The sequence below is a fragment of the Electrophorus electricus genome, chromosome 24, assembly GCF_041902795.1.
Source record: "Electrophorus electricus isolate QZ-2024a chromosome 24, ASM4190279v1, whole genome shotgun sequence".
NCBI lineage: Eukaryota > Metazoa > Chordata > Actinopteri > Gymnotiformes > Gymnotidae > Electrophorus > Electrophorus electricus.
Genome location: NC_137520.1, coordinates 421802 through 440519, shown reverse-complemented (window position 1 = coordinate 440519; position 18718 = coordinate 421802). Strand labels below are relative to the sequence as shown.

The window sequence follows — 18718 nt, the reverse complement described above, 5'->3', positions numbered from 1 at the left end:
GATGCATATGGTCACTTTCTGTGCAATTACGTGATGCGTTATTTTAGTAACCTGAGAACGCCTCATCACCGCCCGGGGCTCTCATCACACAGTCCTGGGGGGTTTGGTGCTCAGAATGACTGTACAAGACAAGCTGTTCTCTTCTGTTGTTGGAGAAGTAAGGAGTTCAGAGAGCAAAGGTCAGTTTGCTGACTAGCAAACTGTCAGCATGTCCTATGGTGGGTAACAGCAGTACGAGTTCATGTAATATTGGTGGCAAACTCTTGCTGGGGGGTGTTTGGGGGTTCTCTATTGCCTTTTTAAAATATATATCCAGTTGTGATGTGTAACATTGTCTCGAATTACACTAAAAAAAACGTTACCTTGAACACCTGGAAATTCATACTACAGTAACAAAAAACCCCTCCAAAAGTGTATTACCAGTCATCAACATGCACTGTACTATACATGTCAATGCACTTCCTATGCGATCGTGTACTGTTTTAGTGTGATGTTTAATCTACAGCATAGAGATATAGTTTTTGCAGTTTAGCTGATTATATGCATTTGTGTATTTACTGTCTAGTTGCACTGTTGCCTGTATTTGTTATATGTGTGCTGTTTATACTGCGGTCTGCTACTGTTCATGTTCAGAGGACCCATCACGCAGCCCTGGTGGGCTGTGGTGTTCAGATGTAGCACCATGTCCTAGTGCTCGAATGATGACAACAAATTATAAGTTGACATTGCAACAGCGCCCTCTTGTGCCAACATCCTGATCAACAGGGCAGGTGACTCAGGAAGGCATAAGGTCATTTCTGATTATGTGGAATTTATGCCTCATTAGTCCCAGTTTGTCCCAAATAACTAAATACCATCAAAAGGTCACAAATAAATAGACCATTACAAATGATTAATTAAATATGTAACTCATCCATGCTTTTGTATCCAAGTGCATAATGTTTTAATCACACACAGAAACCCCCACCTGAACAGTGTCTGAAAACACACAGCAAAAAGCACAGCGAATGATTGTAAAAGACAAACCTCGCCGCACGATATGAAATCCAATTCCAACACATGATAAACCATAAGAGATATGCCACATAGGTAATGTAAATATGACAATATAAACCCTAAACAATAAGACAAACTTAAATATAACCCACATTTCTGAAAAGAACATTCTGAAGAGAACACATTTTGCTATACTGTTGTGTACACACACACACACACACACAAAGTAATATTTTTGCAGCATGTTCTCTCTCATAACGCATTTAAATATTCTTAAAAAATATGTGCACTTGCAGCCAGGTTAAATGCTTGTTCTGCTTGAGAATACAACAATAAAACAGTAAAACATTAAAATGCAAACAGACTTTCTGCACTTCTTACAGATGTCAAACGAAGACAAACGTGGAGAACGGGTGACTCTGGCACACATCAGAACAAAAAGATCAGTCGCATATTTGTAAAAGAAAGCAAATATGTGAGGAACTTTATCTTTTTGGAGGGCAAGCTACCTGCTTCTGACGTCTACCTGCTTGTGCGTTGCCATGACGACATTGAGAGCATGATGGGACACAGGACATGGTCACAGTGTGGTCACACCGTTGATGCACATAACAGCCCCTTTAAAAAACATGTCCAACACCAGAGCAGCAACAATCCAAAAATAAAAGTTGGCACTAAATAGTTTAAAGCAGGATTATGTTTGCTGGAGGAAGCGCGGGAGCTTTGGATCTCAAAGCGGTCGCTGGCGCTCTAACTGTGGTTTTCTCGCTGTGCGGGAAAGAGGTTGGCCTTTACGCTTCGACTCCCGTTAACTGTTGCGTGGGCCGCCGGCGCCGCCGGGCTGAAGTCATCGTATTCGCTGTCTTCGTCGGTGTCGTCTGTCCTCCAGGTTCCTTTAAGAGGAGTGAGCTCTGGTGCTGTGACGTCACCGTCCTACAACCACCGGCAAGGTTAGATGCGATCTCGTGTCCAAGATCACGATAACGAGGGTAACATGAGACACCCCGCTGTGCCCACAGACGCATACACCCCCCCCCCCCCCCCCCCCACCTACACGCAGCCGCAGGTGCGCACACACACGCACACACACGCCGGTTCACACAGCAGCACTGTTAAGACCGGATCGGGGACAGACTGACAGTTCCCCCTGGTGCCATCGGGGGGAGCTGGTGATCAAGGAATTTAAGGCGCCACCAAATGGTTTTCTGTGGTCGCTAGTCATAGATCAAATTCATACTGTGGTATTTTCCACTATCCAGACAACGATATATCATGATGTACCAAGAAAAGTAATAAAATGCGTTAGACTTTATTATATTTTTATAATTATATATTTTTATACAATTATTATGATTATTAGTAGTACTACTACTGACTTTTAAATGCCCTTCAAAAGTAATAAGTCACAATAACTTACTTTATAAAGTCAAAACATATAACCAAGTAAAACCTTTTTTTTTTTAATTGCGCAAACACATGTTCACACTTGCAGCCTCTCCGTATGATCCCGGCCACTCAACGCTGCTACGGAAGCGACCCGCTGCACACGCATTCCTCACACTCTCACACTCAGGCCGGGTTCTTCACGTGCTGGAATACATCGCTGGGTGTATCCTTTAGCTAATACCATGCACACACACAACTGTTCCAAATAACAGAGGAGACTCTTCTCGTGGTCTGACCACAGCTTCCACCCCTTGCGTCTGTGGACAGTGTGAAGTAAAGCATTTTGTCCAACAGAGAGATTAATGGAAGTAATGGAACAATTCGCCTGCAAGCATCAGTGTAAATACATAAATAAAACAACACCTACATTCACCTACTAACTACCTACATTAGTAGTTTCTAGTAACTGATGATAGTGGCAGGCTTTGCTGTGTGTTTGACGCTAGCAGATATTCATGTCCGTGTTTGTTTCATGATCGGGCCTTTTTGCACCGCTGTATTTGGGCTTATATTTAGTGCCAGCTACACCAGGACTGGTGGTTTAGCTAAACCCGTCCCAGAGGCCAGATTATATATGAGGGTGAGGTGGCTACAGTACCCTACGTGACTAATACCCACGCACAAAGAGCCAAACCCAGCTAAAGACATAGCCCCCACTCACACACACACCCCAAACCCACACACACAACCGTGCAGCACAACAGTGGTACCTGTGGCTTGGAAAAGTTCCTGTTCATGCACCACTGCACAAAGTACTTCCGGGCAGCCTCCAGACTCGTCTCATCAGTCCTCTTGCAGTAAACTCTAATCAGCTGCTCAGCAAACCTCTCAGGCAGCATCTTAGACACCTGTGGGAGGGCCGTTCAAACGTTGTGCGGGATTAAGAAGACTCTTCAGAGCTTGAGTCTACCCTGCTCCAAAGACAAGTACCTAAAGAATCACGCTTCAGAGTCTGAGATGGCATCACGTGAACGCCCCATGAGAAGGGACCCCACCCCACCCCACCCCACACGCCCTCTCTACACGGATCACTTCCAGCCACACACCTTTACAAATCCCATCACGTTTAACCACATCGTTAACCATGGTGCAGCAAATGCAGCTTGGTGGGGAACATCTGAAACAAGTGTCTGCAGTGCCAAACCTGGTGGCCTCACATTCCAGGATCCAGTTTAAACAAGACACACAAAAAAGATTTTGAGTATTCAGATATTGATCAGATCTCTATCCAATGGTTTCTAACCACATAAAAACTTTTTATATATTTAACAATTTTGAAATATGACTGCTCAGATGCCCTTTAAAAGGCAGAGAACGGTTAACACTAAAACCAGACACACCTCCAGAGATGGACCAGGAAATTCCCCATGTATATTATTCTTGTTTAAGCATGAATCACCTCCGACAAAACAGCTTAGGTTTGTTTAAATGTGTTCAAAGGTGATTATAATTATAGTTTCACTTGCATTTCACTTAACTCTTTTAACACAAACAAAAGGAGTCTTGGACTCATGGAGGTGCTCCAGACGTTAGTGTCAGCAGCAAAGCACGGTAGTGTGTGGGACTAGCACGCGAAGACAGGTGCGTCGTACAGGCAGCGCACTCGTCATTTTGGGTACCTGGTGCTTGCGAATCTTAATGGCCTTGGTGGGGTCCTTTTTGCAGTAGAAATGGACGTTGTTAATGGGGTTTTTCCCCTTCATGCCATAGTCCATGTAAATCACCTGTCAATCAAATGAGCTGTCAGAGAGCTGTCAGCATGGCATGCCTGACTAAAATTCCTTTAATCAGGGTTCAAAAACAATTTTAGAGTGTTGTTTGTTTCTTTACTCACGATGACGACAAAGTCCTCAGGCTTCAGGTCTACTGTAAGGCTCTGAGGTTTAGAGTTGGCTATCTCACATGACCAATCCAGATGCGTTTTCTGCAGAAACACAATAAGGCTGCCAAATCCTGACCTGACCAATCCTCTAATACGGTAAGTGCACACCTTCTAGGTGCCAGTCTGCATGTCTATTAAATCATTTCATTATAACACTTCACAGGTCTTTTAAACATGTTTAACCTACACAGACACCCAACAAATCCAAAGGAACATCCATGTTTCTCATACACACACACACATACACACACACAAATTACCTCTCAGAAACAGAAACTTGACTGCTAGTTCTGTTTGGTTGTGGCAACCAAACAGAAATCTCTTATTTCATTCCTAAAGATTAAGTAGCCTAGTCCAGGACTTCCAGGGATAACGACAGTAATAACATGAGCAAACAGAAGTCTCCTCCTCACCTGGGTCACATTGACGTGTATCTCAGGTGTGGTCTGCCCCACACATTTGTATAGGCGCCTGCAAGTGATGTTCTGGAGGATGGCCCGGGCCTCGGACAGGTTTGGATCGGAGGAGTACAGGATCTGCTCAAAGATGTGGTCTGTAGAAAGTGGGGTCAAAAGATCAGTGCGGCCAGGAAAAGGTTCGAGCGCATGGCAAACCCAGCACCCTCAACAAATTTGCAATTAGCAAATCTACTAATACGCAAACCTGATCCATTTGACAGTCAAGAGTAGGTCAGTGGCACTGGAGATTAACGGCTAATTACTAATCATTAGTAATGCTGACTGATTACCGGTAAGCTTGCTGTAGGCCTCCATGTCATGTATGCTCTCAGAGATCTTGTACATCTTTCCTGATGAACCCTGGATCTGAACATAAGGGTCTGCTTTCACCAACGCTTCTGTTATCCTACCCCCCCCCCCACACACACACACACACACACACACTTATTTAAGTGTGTAGCACCTTCATGACTGTTTTTGACAGTTTAAAAAGGCGTGTCTGCTGTGGAATGAATTAGAAGGTAAACATGGTTTATGAGTCTTATCAGGAGCAGGAGTTCCAACATTCCTCCAACCCCAGAAAACCTTGGACAGTGGCTAGGTGAATACACATGGAGACGATCAGGTGCTTAGCTCATTAGCATGTTTATGCTAGAAGAAACTCACAGAGATGAACTCTTTACCCCTCTCGAACCTTCTGGAGGTGTTGTAGGCTTAATTCAGCGAAACACAGACAAACGGAGGCACCCACCTGATGACAAGCTGGCGATGTTGTGGTGTCTGTTGTGAAGTGAGTGTGCTGGTCCCTGTGTGGAACTCTAACAGTTTGGCACAGGAAGTCTGACAACTGATCTTGTGTTTAATTAAATTACTCAGGATGAAGTCACCAGGGTAGTGACAAAGCAGCACGGTGGACAAGATTTAACCAGAGATGTTGACGTCACAGAGCTCCAAGTTCAAAGTTGAAAGTTGAAAGTTCAGCTTTGGGCAGTGTTGAGAAGGGGTAATGGTACTCACATGACCTCAATGATGTTGGCCACTTTGTGCTGATACGCCCGGCGATGCAGACAGTTCCGTGTGTAGAACATGTCGTATAAATTACCCACTTCCTGTGGAAACCATCATTTATCTTCAGATTATATATTTTAAATAAAATGACAACATAGACAACGAACATGCTTCACTGTTTGGAGACGACCACAGTGCTTAGCATTAAATGACAATACACATTTAATACTAAGCCCTCTTTTGCTGACATTGGAGAAGCAGAGCTAGACCTAGCAACAATAATAATAATAATAATAATAATAATAATGTTAATAATAACAATAATAGCAATAATATTAATAATAAACAACAACAATAACAATAATAGTATTAGTAATAATAATAGCAATAATATTGATAACAACAATAATAATAGTATTAGTAATAACAACAACAACAATAATATTATTGTTATTATTATTATTATTATTATTATTATTATTATTATTGTTATTATTACTTCTCCAATTAAAGGCATTTTGTAGATAGTAGGTATGGAAATCTGGGCACATTCTTACGACATATTCACTAAGCAGGCCTCGATTACTTTACGACGTTTACTAAAGAGTTCCATGAGCAAGCAAAACTTTTGGAATTTTCCCACTGGTGCAGATTTGTATGGGTTTTATTAATTTATTAGTAAGAAGTAAATTTGTCCAGGAAGTAATGAGAAAAACAATCCCATTACAGTTTGAAACAAGTAATTAGTCATTTGTAATAGTCAACGCCAGGCGCAGTGGTGAGCACAGCAGGCACCTTGTCTCGGGTACAGATGTGCTTTTTCCCCTTAACCTCACACACGCGGGCAAACAAGAGGAACCGCTGATAATTGAAGTTGTTCTGGATGCCCAGATGGTAGCAGTCTCTGTTCACAGGGAGAAAACGTAAACGGAGTCGCAAATACTCACAAATTAAAACAGAAAAGCAAAATGGAAAACACATGCAAGAAGCCCCTTAAATACATACAGAAATCTTTATCATCACATCACATTTATTGCCGCCGATTTTTGGGTCTGTCAGCAAAAACCTTCAAGACTGTTAAAGGAGGTTCAATAAAAATAAAACTTCATCTTGGATAAACCAAATCCAGTTTCTATAAATCTCTTAAACTGGTAACAATGATAATGTAAACTGGTTTGAACACACTACTGCAGAACGGCCACTCCGGCCATCACGACATCACACGCGCATCACGCAGTCGCGCATCACGCAGTCGCGCGGACCCACCTGGCGAAGTAGTCCCACTTGTCCACGTCGATGCCGTTTCTCTTGTTTGCTACGATCTCGTACAAGAAAGATTTCTCCTTGCTTCTGCCCGCGTACGGCCACTGAGGGGAGAGAACACGTGCCGTTCAGCTGCGACGCGCGAGCGGACGGGCGTGCGGCGTTCCCGCCTCTGGACTCGTACCTGAGCACGAGCGGCACTGCTGTCCAGGGGACCTGCGATCTGTTCCTTGATAAAGGTGAGGTCCGCGGGCAAAGACAGACCATAATCCTCCATCACGGGCTCCAAGTTATTTGCCCTCACCAGGTGGTCGAACATCTGCACCGAGGTGGCCTCGTGCTGCAGGGAAGACGCACGGATGCACAGTTATCAGGGAAGCAACCGTTAAACTCTCAGCGGCTGTAGTACGTGTATGACTTCGTACCTTCCATGTTAGTTCAGGTCGGACTTTCGGGATAAACAAGCCATCAAACATATGGGAAAACGGCCCATGGCCTGCAAAAGAGGTTTCTGGGTTGTTGTTTTTTTTATTTGATTTATCACAACAAGAGAGAGACTGGGAGATCGGAGTACAGCTCTTCCTTAGAAACAACATCTTAAAAAGGAATCAGACAAGAGCTGGGTTGTGCACTTGTACAGTGAAAAGCTACACTAAACTTAACAGTCAAAACGCCAGTTATTGTCCTGATTCTGTAGATCTACAGACACTCTAATGACTCATGACATAACGCTCCAGTCAGACCAATAAGATACAACATTGCCACTTTCATTTTACCCTGCACAGGAGCACTGTCTACATCTGATGAAACGTAGCTTTTTGCTAAATTCAATGGACATAGTGTAGACAACAAGAATAACAGAGAGAAGTAAACAGATGTAGAAATAATGTGGACCTCAGAAGTGCAGGATGTTTCTTTCCTGCGTAATTGAGGGCATTAAGGCTGCTTTTAAAGTGAATCACTGGTACAGCACCAAAGGTAGTCACAAGGGAGACGGTATTAACCACATCTCTCAGAGCGTTACAGCACCGGCCGAGACCAGCAGCTCCTAGCCTGTAGGGTCAGGGTTTCTATATGAACTCAAAGCTAAAATGTCTATGTGTGTGCTGTATGAAGAAAACGGTTCAGTCCTCACCCAGGTCGTGGCATAAACCCGCAATCTGAACACACAGGATGTCTTGTTTGGTGATGAGGAGCTCCGGCTGCCTTTCATTCAGCGCTTGGACAAGACAGCCTGCCAAATACCCGACCCTGCCCAACACGGACCATGACGCGAGCTCACCATCACGGGCCATGACGCGAGCTCACCATCACGGGCCATGACGCGAGCTCACCATCACGGGCCATGACGCGAGCTCACCATCACGGACCATGACACAGGGACAATAAGCACAGCTACAAAAATCAACAAAGCTCAAACAAGACTCCAGTTTTTAAATGTGCACATCGCAGATAGAAAAATACGGGTACAGTTAAGAGGGAAAAATGTTTACAAGGTAAAACTGACAGAGAAAACATTTCTATAAATCTGGAAACATCCCTGAAAAATGTCCCTTAGCAAAGCTACATAAATGAGGTAACAGCAGACACTCCCTCATGTTAGCCTGATTAAAGGATTAAAACTCGCTGGACTGGTCTAGTGCCCGATGTAGTATAACTACGCCCTACGCAACTAGTTTTATTTTACAGGTTGGTTGTTGTAGTCTCACCCTACTGAGTGCTCAAAGCGATTGTGCGAGGCTCCGGGGAAGACCAGGTACGCCCCTCCCAGCTGCTTAATATGCCGTAACCTCTGAAACTGAGGGGTGTCTATGATGCGGATCAAGAGAGGGTGCAGCTCAATGTGGCCATGGATAGGGTCATTGAAAACCTGAGGACGAGAGAGAGAGACACACACAGCGTGCTGAGGAATACCGTAAAAAACACGACGAGTACCAAAGCTACAGAACTGGAGCGTTTGTTTGGTCTTGTCATGCGATTGTCTGGGTTTTTATTTGGCCTTGACAGTCTTTAACTGCAGTTGAATTTAACTGCAGATTAGATTAATGAGCTTGTACTTTCCTGGACGTTGTCTTGCCTCTATTATGGCCTCTATTATGGTCTCAGTCTTATCCCAGTCTTGGCCCTAGATGCACTCTCTCAGTGCTTCAGGTACTTGACTTGTAATCAGAAGGTTGCCAGTTCAAGTCCCACCACTGCCAGGTTGCCAGTGTTGGGCCCCTGAGCAAGACCCTTAACCCTCAATTACTCAAGTTGTACTCAGTCAGAATTGTAAGTCTCTTTAAATAAAAGCATCAGCGAAATGCTGTACATGTAAATGTCTTTACTCTGACTTGACAGTTTAAGGTCCTGGTCCTGATTCAAGTGCACGTTCCGGAGTGAAGCTCTCTGTCTCTGGATTCCTCCCTTTCTCTCCCCGTTTTCCTCTCTGGATGAGAAGTTTACAAACACACCTTCATGGATTTAGTCGAAATCTGCCAGAGTTTCTGAAAGCAGTGGAGGACACGAAGTCTAGATCCCAGTGGTCTGAAGAAGGAAAAAACACAGAACATTAGATTCGTCCTGTCGGGAAGGGCACACGAGACAGGAATAACCTGACTGGGTACGACTGCAGCAAACCAAATCCCTCTGTTCCTCAGTGTTATAGTTTTTTAAACCCAAAAGAAGAATGGACAAGCAAACTCACTAGTTTAAATAGCCAGCTTACGAAGGGAATGTCTGGTCCCGAACTTTATTGCAAGCTAACGATAACGTGTTTGAGGCACCTTCCGGAGAAGGGCACAGAAGAATTCAATTTTTATACACTTCTTTTAAGGGCAATTATCTATCCCTCCCTTCTTTTTTCGCATTCTAGTCTTTAAAATCTCCACCACTATATCTAAATCATTTACCAAAAAATTCACTTCCAGTATTCAGCTCACTACAGTTATCTTCAAAAATAGGGCTTATCTTTTTTTTTGTAAAACATTCCATCATCTCATACCACTGCTACTTAACAGTTATTACTCTGTGTCAGTCTGTGCCTTGTAATCCCATTAAACTGTGGTCCGTGTTTCATACACAGATCTCTTTATAATAATACAGAACAATACCCAGTTCAACATTTGAACCCTCTTCTGCCTGCAAACATTTCATTACTTCACAAGTTCAGGATGCGTGTCATCATTCGAAACCTTAGCAATGTCCCCAAGTCAAGCAAAACACAATATAGGGTCCCAAAAGATGTGTTCTTATGGTTCATCCTGCCCCGTGTTATGGGTAGACTGATCGTCCTGCCCCATGTTAGGGGTAGACTGACCCAGCTGATAAGGCAAGTTGAGCCATCAGAAAAAAAAAACATTTACTATTGTATTAACTAGATTTTAACCCCCCATTGTAGAGTTAGTATTGGTGTTCATGAAATGAATAGCAAATACTACTTTATCCAAAGTTCTGAAAGATGATAATGGTTTGCCAAGTGTTTAAGATTAAGAAATAGATGTGGGAGTTTGAAATTAAATTAATCTTCTTTTTTCCTCAGTTTCAGTTTTTTTTGAGGAACTTCCATATTTTCTTGGTGTCAACTCTCAACTGCATGTTTGGCAGAATAGCATCTAACATTTTAACAGTTTTGACATAAATCGGGGCTACTTGGTTATGATGGCAATCAATCATAGAAACCTCTAGAAATGATTCAACATTGCATGTGTGTAGGTTGCAGGGGAATGTGAGGTGTTGCTCCTCATGGATATGGAGAGCCTGTCTGTCTGTCTACTGTAATTATGTATGTCAGCTGTTCAGATGCAACACCTGAAATATGAAATAAGTCAATGATCGACTATAAGGGGGCAACACCTGTTTAACCACATTGTATCTGACCTAACTCAGATGGAGCAGTTTCAGCTTTAGAAAATGTGTTTAGACTAGCAGAAACTGAAAGAAATTACCTTTGATGTGACATGCAATTATACCCGATGTGTTATATAATTACTATATATTATATATATAAAATATATATACACATACACACATTTATATTTTTAAAAAATGTAAACCTTGGCAAACAAAAAAAAAACCTGTTTTTTTTTTGTTTTTTTTAAATATGCCTAGCACTTCATCCACATGGTCCTTCCTTCCACAGAAAGACAGAGATACAGAATGTGAACTATATTTAGGGACTTGAGACAAGAATTCTGTATGGTTGCCCAGACACAGGTGGCGGGTCAGCTGGCAAATCTTAACCCCTTCTTCTCTAAACCGCGCTCAAGTGAGCATAGCTTCTTTTATTACACAATCTACACCACACAGCACGAAGCACTTCTCCAGAACACACAGTACACACTTCCTTTGCAAGCACACAGTGATGTCAGCACCTACAAGCGTACTCTCTATATGAACCTATTAGCACTCGAGCACACGAATATGTGAAAGAAAGATAGGAATCAATCAGATTTAAAGATTTCACATCTCCATCACACCTCCACACCCCACCCAACTCACTTTACGCCCATCTTCTCCAGCTGAAGATTCGTGAGGTGCTGTAGTCCCTTTCCTGTGATCATCTGCTCTGTGGAGAGTGGAAGAGTGGAATTTGTGGGTTGAAGGGAACATCAGTTACTACGACTGCAAAGTAAACTCAAATCCATTCCAAACCCAATCCAAGCGACAGAAATTATACAGCACAACATGTCTCTTTGGTTTTGATGACAGAGCTGTCATTCATGAAACCCAAAATGTCACAACCAAAAGATCTGAAGCTTCAAGCTATTGGCCTTGAAGGAAATGTGTTTAGGAAGAAGAAAGTAAACCGAGTTAGTGATTCGACGTAAACAACCTTGGGATCAAGGTCAACAGATATCATACATAAACTAGCAGGAAAACAATGATCTCTCTGTCACCCTCTCTCACCACTTATCCAGCCTGACTCATCAGTCTTAAAGTCTGACTCAGATATCCTACATCAAATAAGTATGTAATAGCATGTAAGGCAAATCTAGACAAACTGGCTCCAAATACAAACACCAAAACTAGAAACGTTGGTATTGCAGGTTTAATGTCACTGTGCACCAGGAATAGTATCACCCATGTATGCTTAGTTAACATGCTGCAACAAAGTACAAAGAAGTGCTAAAATGCCTCTCAAAGGTGCTCATTTCCACTTAATCTCTATGTCTCCACTGTGGTGTCTCAGTGGTTAAGGTACCTGCCTCGTAATCAGAAGGTTGCTACCAGGTTGCCAGTGTTGGGACCCTGAGCAAGACCTTTAACCCTCAATTACTCAAGCTGTACTCAGTCAGAATCGTTAAGTGGCTTTGGCTAAGAGCATCGGCTAAATGCAGTAACTGCACATGTAACCCTAACACGACCCCCATCCAGCGTAGTTACCTCGAAAAGTCCCTTCCCACTCCGCGAGCCCCTCCACGCGGAGGTGGGCGCACACTCCCTCCACGTCCCAGCTCGTGACGTCCCCAGCTCGCCCTTCGGCCGCACGTTTCTCCGGCGTTTGGGAAACGTCAGGACATGACGCGTCTTCTCTCGCACGCTTTCGAGTTTCCATATTTGCTTGTTGCGGGAAATGTTCACAGCTTGCGACCTGTGCCGCGCTGTGCTCTGCGCCTACACCCTGTCCTCGTTTGTCTTTGGCGGCTTGGACCGCTGGCTCTGCCGGGGTCCGCGCACTCCCTGCACACCGCAAACGGCACGACAAACGCCAGCGCGCCCGTCGCAGACGCAGCAGTGAATTTGCTAGGAGGCTAACTTAAAGGACGACCCTGCTCAAGTGGTGAGAAACCACTTTAATTTCTGCGTTTCTAGCCGTTTATCTCATTCATACCCCCGCGCTTCGTTCATTGTGCAGTCTCTGGCGCCTGGTCAACCCCGGAAGACTGTACAGAGTATCTCGGGAATAGCCCTGGCAAAGTAAAAGCTTCGAATAACTAAATAAATACAGCAATAAATAAAATAAAATAAATAAGGAATAAAATAAATTAAGAAATTAAGGAATAAACAGATTTAGATTAATAATTATAATATCAACAATAATAGTAATAACAATGGATGACTGTAAACTGATAAAAAAAATAATATATATTTAATATGATGTGGACAAAGTTTTAACTGTCTAGTACTTAAACAATGCAAAAGTATATATATATATATATATATATATATATATATATATATATATATATATATATATATATATATATAGTGTAAAAGTGTGTATGTATATATATATATATATATATATATATATATATATATATATATATATATAGTATATATTATATATTAAAAAAAAACACTGCTGAAACAAAATCACACAACCCATTTCTGTCCGAAACTGTGACGTTTTATATGAAATAAGATTCACTACATGTATGGAAATCTGTCAGTGAGCTCTACGTGCCAAAAGGCCTATTGGGTGTTTATTAATGCACATTTTATTAAGGACGAACGAGGTTTTAACTGTCTATACCATAAACAGTTCATTGTTCCGCCTTCTGTCAGAATACAAGGAATTTTATATTAAACAAGTGTCACTACGTATATGCAAGCCTGTGAAACAGTCGTGAGGTGCTTAATGGCCTGTTAGTTTTATTTTCTTAATGACATATAGTTAATGACAATGGATATGGTTTTACCTGTACACGCTAATTATTGCTTTGTGTCAACACAAACCTATAGTGAAATAAGTTGACCCACTTCTCTGTTCAGTCTTCTCTATTTTGCCACAAAACAGGATTTCACAGATGTATGTACTTTAAGAGAAAGTAAGCTAAAGACTTCCTGATTCCAGCAAATACCGCATTTTCTGAACTAGAAGTGTTTATTTTTAGGGAGACTTTTATCTTCGTAATGCACCCCCTTGTGTTGCGTGGCATTACTGAAAGTGGGCGGAGCTTAAAGTCAGACGGAAAGTGGACGCTTCCTCGGCTTATAGCAAACAGTAAATTCTGTTCTTTTTCCTTAAAAACTAACAAATACTGATATATATATATATATATATATATATATATATATATATATATATATATATATATATATATATATATATATATATATATATAACTGATACATGTCTGTATAAGCATGCTTCGATATCTCCGCTTATCTGATGTCTGAATTACAAGTTGTGAGTGAATTAGCAGGCTAGCTTTAGCTCTGACTACAGAGACTTTGATGTGAGGGTGAGCTAGCTAGGTTAACTAGCTAACTGCGGCCGTCTGTTAGTGTTAGTGTGGAGCACAGGCGCTAATGTTCGTCAATTTGTCTAATTCCGCTTTCAGAAACGCTCCCTAACCGTCTCGTTGCTTTCACACAACCATCCTCCTTAAAGAAGCGTCTGCCTTAGTCGGCTAGCCCGTTAGCTTCTCTGCCTGGGAGGCACCATTAGCTAGCGTTAGCTAGGCTGCGATCCTGGGCATCTCGTCAACTCTACACGTTAGATGTTTGTGGCTCCTGTGTGTAGGTTACATGATCTAAATATTTTAACAAAAGTGTTGGAAGGTTTGTTAGATTGGTCAGCTGTCTGTCTGTCTGTACCGACATAACCGCACATAAACTCAGCGTGAGATTGATATGATTCACACATTTGAACCGTCGACCACAGGCAGCTTACGAATGTGATATTAGTATCGATATAGCCGATATTAGCGGGTATCGTTACAGTTTGGATGCGGTTATAGCCGATATTAGCGGGTATCGTTACAGTTTGGATGCGGTTATAGCCGATATTAGCGGGTATCGTTACAGTTTGGATGCGGTTATAGCCGATATTAGCGGGTATCGTTACAGTTTGGATGCGGTTATAGCCGATATTAGCGGGTATCGTTACAGTTTGGATGCGGTTATAGCCGATATTAGCGGGTATCGTTATAGTTTGGATGCGGTTATAGCCGATATTAGCGGGTATCGTTATAGTTTGGATGCGGTTATAGCCGATAATAGCGGGTATTGTTACAGTTTGGATGTGGTATTACATTTACATATATTTACATATATTTATATGGTTTTAGCCGATATTAGCGGGCCGGTTCATTAGCTATATGGACATCAAGGTCAAAAGGGTCTGGTTTATGAAAATGTGTAGTTAACACAGTGCTGAATGAAATGTCAGGTTTTTTTGTTTGTTTGTTTTAATAGTCTATCTATTTGTGAAGTTGTAGCAAATCCCCTAACATAAACAGCTTAGGTTAGCTAACAACCTCTATCCTTATCTTAGCTGGCTTTACTTAGGTAAAACATTTTTATTTTAACTGCGTTTACAACCTTAGGACATGCTTTTGGCACATTCAAAAGTGATAGGATGCCACAATACAATCAACACAGAATTTTGACCCTTATTTGGTAAAAGTAGCAGAACTTGCCTAAAGTGAAGTTAGTGGCACTTGGACATCCACACGGGCTTTGAGATGGCCAAGACTCTGACTAAAAGAGGTGCTCGTGTCTTGAGAAATGATTATCGTGGCTGAGGTGTGTTATCGCGTCCTTTGTTACATCTGCTATAGGTTTATTTTTAATTGCAACAGGATTTAAAACAAATGACAGCTGCTTCACTTAAGCATGCCTCTCTCCCTTGAAGCTTTTCGACGGCGACGACGTGGGACCTTCTCTTGCTTGTCAGTATGATCTAGCCAGCCCTTTCAGCGCGTGCTTTATGAGTGTGTGTACATGTCTATTCATTTTCAGATGGCTGCTATCCGTAAGAAGCTGGTGATAGTTGGAGATGGAGCTTGTGGAAAGACATGCTTACTCATTGTGTTCAGTAAAGACCAGTTCCCTGAAGTGTATGTGCCTACTGTGTTTGAGAATTACGTGGCAGACATTGAAGTTGATGGAAAGCAGGTAAGTGGGGGGGGGTCGTTAAATAAAATATCTAATACTGATAATTTATCAAAGAGATACAGATATTACAACATGATGATTTAATTTCCAAGTTTTACTAATTAAGAGTTGAAACAGAGAGAGGAGACACACAGGTGGATTCATAGATCCACTCCAGTCCTGTGTTTAGTGATTGCAGACTGCAGTTGGTGCAGTGTTTGTGAATTCTGTATTCTGCCATCACAGGTCAAAATATACCTGGGTTTTGCCTCCACTGTCATCCCAAATAATAGTTTCTTTTAATTCCCCGCCACAAAGTGTGCACCTTTGCTTTCTTGAAATTAACCTGTAAGGATCTGTATCATGAAAATATTTGTTTTTATTTATTTTTTGATTTTCACTTTGATCATCTTGCTAGACCGAGCAAGATTATTATTAATAATAATGGTAGCAGTAGTAGTAACAGCAGTAGTAGTGTGTGTATAGTTACTGGTAATATTAGTATTAAAATGGACTTGGCTGTGTTTTCTTTTCCAGGTAGAGCTTGCCTTGTGGGATACTGCTGGTCAGGAGGATTATGACCGGTTGAGACCTCTCTCCTACCCAGACACGGACGTCATCCTCATGTGCTTTTCCGTAGACAGCCCTGACAGCTTGGGTGAGGCGCCGGTGGTTAGGCTGTACGACGCTGGTTGAGAACACAAAGGAAGGGGGTACAAAGAGCTTTTCTGGGGCAAATGACAAGACGGTGATGATGATGCACATTTGATGGGGATAAAACACAAGATCACTGAGATTTTATCATTTAACTATGTTCACTTAGACATTTTAGCCAAGATTCCTCGTGTTATACAAGATTCACCTCCATAAGTTATTAAATTTTTACATTACATTTATGGCATTTAGTAGACACTTTTATCCAGAAGTGACTTACAGAAGTTCTTTGTCATTTATACATCATAGTTCAAGATTTTACTAACATGCGGTGCTTCATCTGTGAGATGTGTTTTAGTCCACTTCTTAACAGTCAGTGTGATGGTGGTACTGACTCATTACCTTTGGTGCATCAGCTGTGTGTCCCAGCAGCACGTTGCTGGTTATTACTCAGATCCCGCATTTTGCATAAGGAAAGGGGAAGCGTGACAATCTACTGCGTCCCTGTTATAACACTGAAATCATTTATAGGGTTTCTCTTAAAATGAACAATCACTGTTGTGTGTCACAGAGAATATTCCAGAGAAGTGGACACCAGAAGTGAAACATTTCTGTCCAAATGTTCCCATCATCCTCGTGGGCAACAAAAAGGACCTGCGTAACGACGAGCACACGCGACGGGAACTGGCCAAAATGAAACAGGTATGAGGACCCAGCAGAAACGAGAAACTGTACGGTGCTGGGCATGTGCAGAACCGGAGCCGTGGAACTAGCGTGGTGTTATCTTAATCCTGTGAGACTTGGGGGAAGTAAAGAACCGCTCATTTCTTTCTGCAGGAGCCTGTGAAACCAGAAGAAGGTAGAGACATGGCCAATCGAATCAACGCATTTGGTTATTTGGAATGCTCAGCCAAGACAAAAGATGGTGTGCGAGAGGTCTTTGAAATGGCCACAAGGGCGGCGCTACAGGCAAAGAAGCGCGGGAAGAAGAATGCCTGCCTGTTGCTATAGAAATCCATGGAAACGGGGGCACTTGAGGGGTTAACTCTGCCATAGAGGCACAGGAACTGGGAGGGGGGAAGACATGCACTCCCATTCTGGTACAAGCTGAAGTATCTGAGATGGGCACTGGAGCATGGGGACAAACCATGAGGGACCTCTGGCCACACTGCATTATCTGTCATCCTTGCAGCCCAGAGCAGGGGCTGGGGATCACTGTTCTGAGGTCAGGTTTGGTTAAGGTCTCCATAGTTAGGACTTTTATGGTGGTTGTTTTAGTTTTCTTCTATTTGTTTTAGCCCCGAACTCTTATACTGTTGTGAACGTCCTCCAGCGGTCTTCAGCAAGTGCTCTGTGTTGAACAGGCTGTACGTATGTTTGTAAATGGATGCATGTGTATCTTTTGATCTCCATCTCTGTAAGTTAGTGTATTTGGCCTCATTTTATGTGTTTTCCAGCTAAAGGGTGTTGGCCATCGTGGTGGGTATTCCCACATTTTTCATCTCCTGCTCCAACCTGTTTGGTTTTGGTTTGGGGATTTTTGTTTGTTTGTTTATTTCCTCTCTGTTCATAGATATCTCGATGTCTCGAAGGATCTGGGACTATATTACTCACATAAAACATTTGGCAGTTTTGTGTTATTTAAAGCATACCGTTTTTTAAACATTGCATTTAGAAAATAAAATTTTAATGAAAAAGCCAACAAGTTTTGTTCCGTTGTATTTGACTGTTATTTCAAATTAGACATTGCCTGAGAATACCTTTTGATGTTTCGCTGTATCTTAGGGTTTTTTTTAGTTCCAGCTCTACGTTTATCAGAATAGCATGAAAGTGCTCCCTAAACAGGGCAGAATGATCACTGAGGCTCACAGACCATAATTGGATGAACAGGTTCATAATAAGTATAAATGATATCTATGATCTACTCATGTCCATGAGTGCCTTGTATTTGTTTCAGTAACCCAATTTCATCAGATTGTCCTGGTCCCCCAACATCTGATGCAGAATTTGTTGACCCAGGAAACGTCTGGGCCGGTGTGACTCTTGTTTCTAAATAAGTGGGTAGTGTAAAGCACCTTGCCTAAGGGATCGCACTGGACATGCCGAAGTCAGTGGTGTAACCCACTGATCTATCCAACATCACACAAGAACAAGCCCAGTGGTTAGAGAACCTGAGAGTAGACCCCAGCAACCTTGAACAGGGTCC

The 18718-nt window shown here is 42.3% G+C and overlaps 2 protein-coding genes across 5 annotated transcripts; one reads left to right on the top strand and one right to left on the bottom strand.

Annotated features, from left to right (window-relative positions):
* Window positions 1–919: 919 nt before the first annotated feature.
* samhd1 (SAM domain and HD domain 1) lies at window positions 920–12907 on the bottom strand. 3 transcript variants are annotated; one of them, XM_027025603.3, is made up of 16 exons: window positions 12418–12907; window positions 11533–11599; window positions 9507–9579; window positions 8763–8923; window positions 8189–8304; window positions 7479–7549; window positions 7238–7393; window positions 7057–7157; window positions 6586–6694; window positions 5800–5891; window positions 5073–5188; window positions 4738–4877; window positions 4277–4366; window positions 4062–4166; window positions 3153–3290; window positions 920–1929 (listed from the first exon to the last, which is right to left on the bottom strand). In XM_027025603.3, the coding sequence occupies exons 1-16, from the start codon at window positions 12587–12589 to the stop codon at window positions 1747–1749; spliced, it is 1890 nt and encodes a 629-aa protein (XP_026881404.3). In that variant the 5' UTR covers window positions 12590–12907; the 3' UTR covers window positions 920–1746. The 3 variants fall into 3 exon arrangements, with proteins under 3 accessions (XP_026881404.3, XP_081563310.1, XP_026881405.3); XM_081707184.1 differs by having other exon boundaries at window positions 7479–7501; XM_027025604.3 differs by having other exon boundaries at window positions 11533–11594; window positions 12418–12544.
* Window positions 12908–13915: 1008 nt separating this feature from the next.
* rhoac (ras homolog gene family, member Ac) lies at window positions 13916–18217 on the top strand. 2 transcript variants are annotated; one of them, XM_027025598.3, is made up of 5 exons: window positions 13916–13981; window positions 15724–15879; window positions 16396–16516; window positions 17084–17214; window positions 17350–18217. In XM_027025598.3, exons 2-5 carry the CDS (start codon window positions 15724–15726, stop codon window positions 17521–17523), a joined length of 582 nt encoding a protein of 193 aa, XP_026881399.1. In that variant the 5' UTR covers window positions 13916–13981; the 3' UTR covers window positions 17524–18217. The 2 variants fall into 2 exon arrangements, with proteins under 2 accessions (XP_026881399.1, XP_026881398.1); XM_027025597.3 differs by lacking the exon at window positions 13916–13981 and adding an exon at window positions 14193–15507.
* Window positions 18218–18718: the final 501 nt, after the last annotated feature.

Coding starts and splice junctions, on each gene's coding strand:
- rhoac (XM_027025597.3), top strand. Junction 15,880..16,395: donor TTGAAGTTGATGGAAAGCAG/GTAAGTGGGGGG, acceptor TTTCTTTTCCAG/GTAGAGCTTGCCTTGTGGGA. Junction 16,517..17,083: donor AGACAGCCCTGACAGCTTGG/GTGAGGCGCCGG, acceptor TGTGTGTCACAG/AGAATATTCCAGAGAAGTGG.
- samhd1 (XM_027025603.3), bottom strand. CDS start 12,589: ATGGAAACTCGAAAGCGTGCGAGAGAAGACGCGTCATGTCCTGACGTT. Junction 7,550..8,188: donor GGGTTTATGCCACGACCTGG/GTGAGGACTGAA, acceptor CCTCTTTTGCAG/GCCATGGGCCGTTTTCCCAT. Junction 4,878..5,072: donor GGCCTACAGCAAGCTTACCG/GTAATCAGTCAG, acceptor CACTTTCTACAG/ACCACATCTTTGAGCAGATC.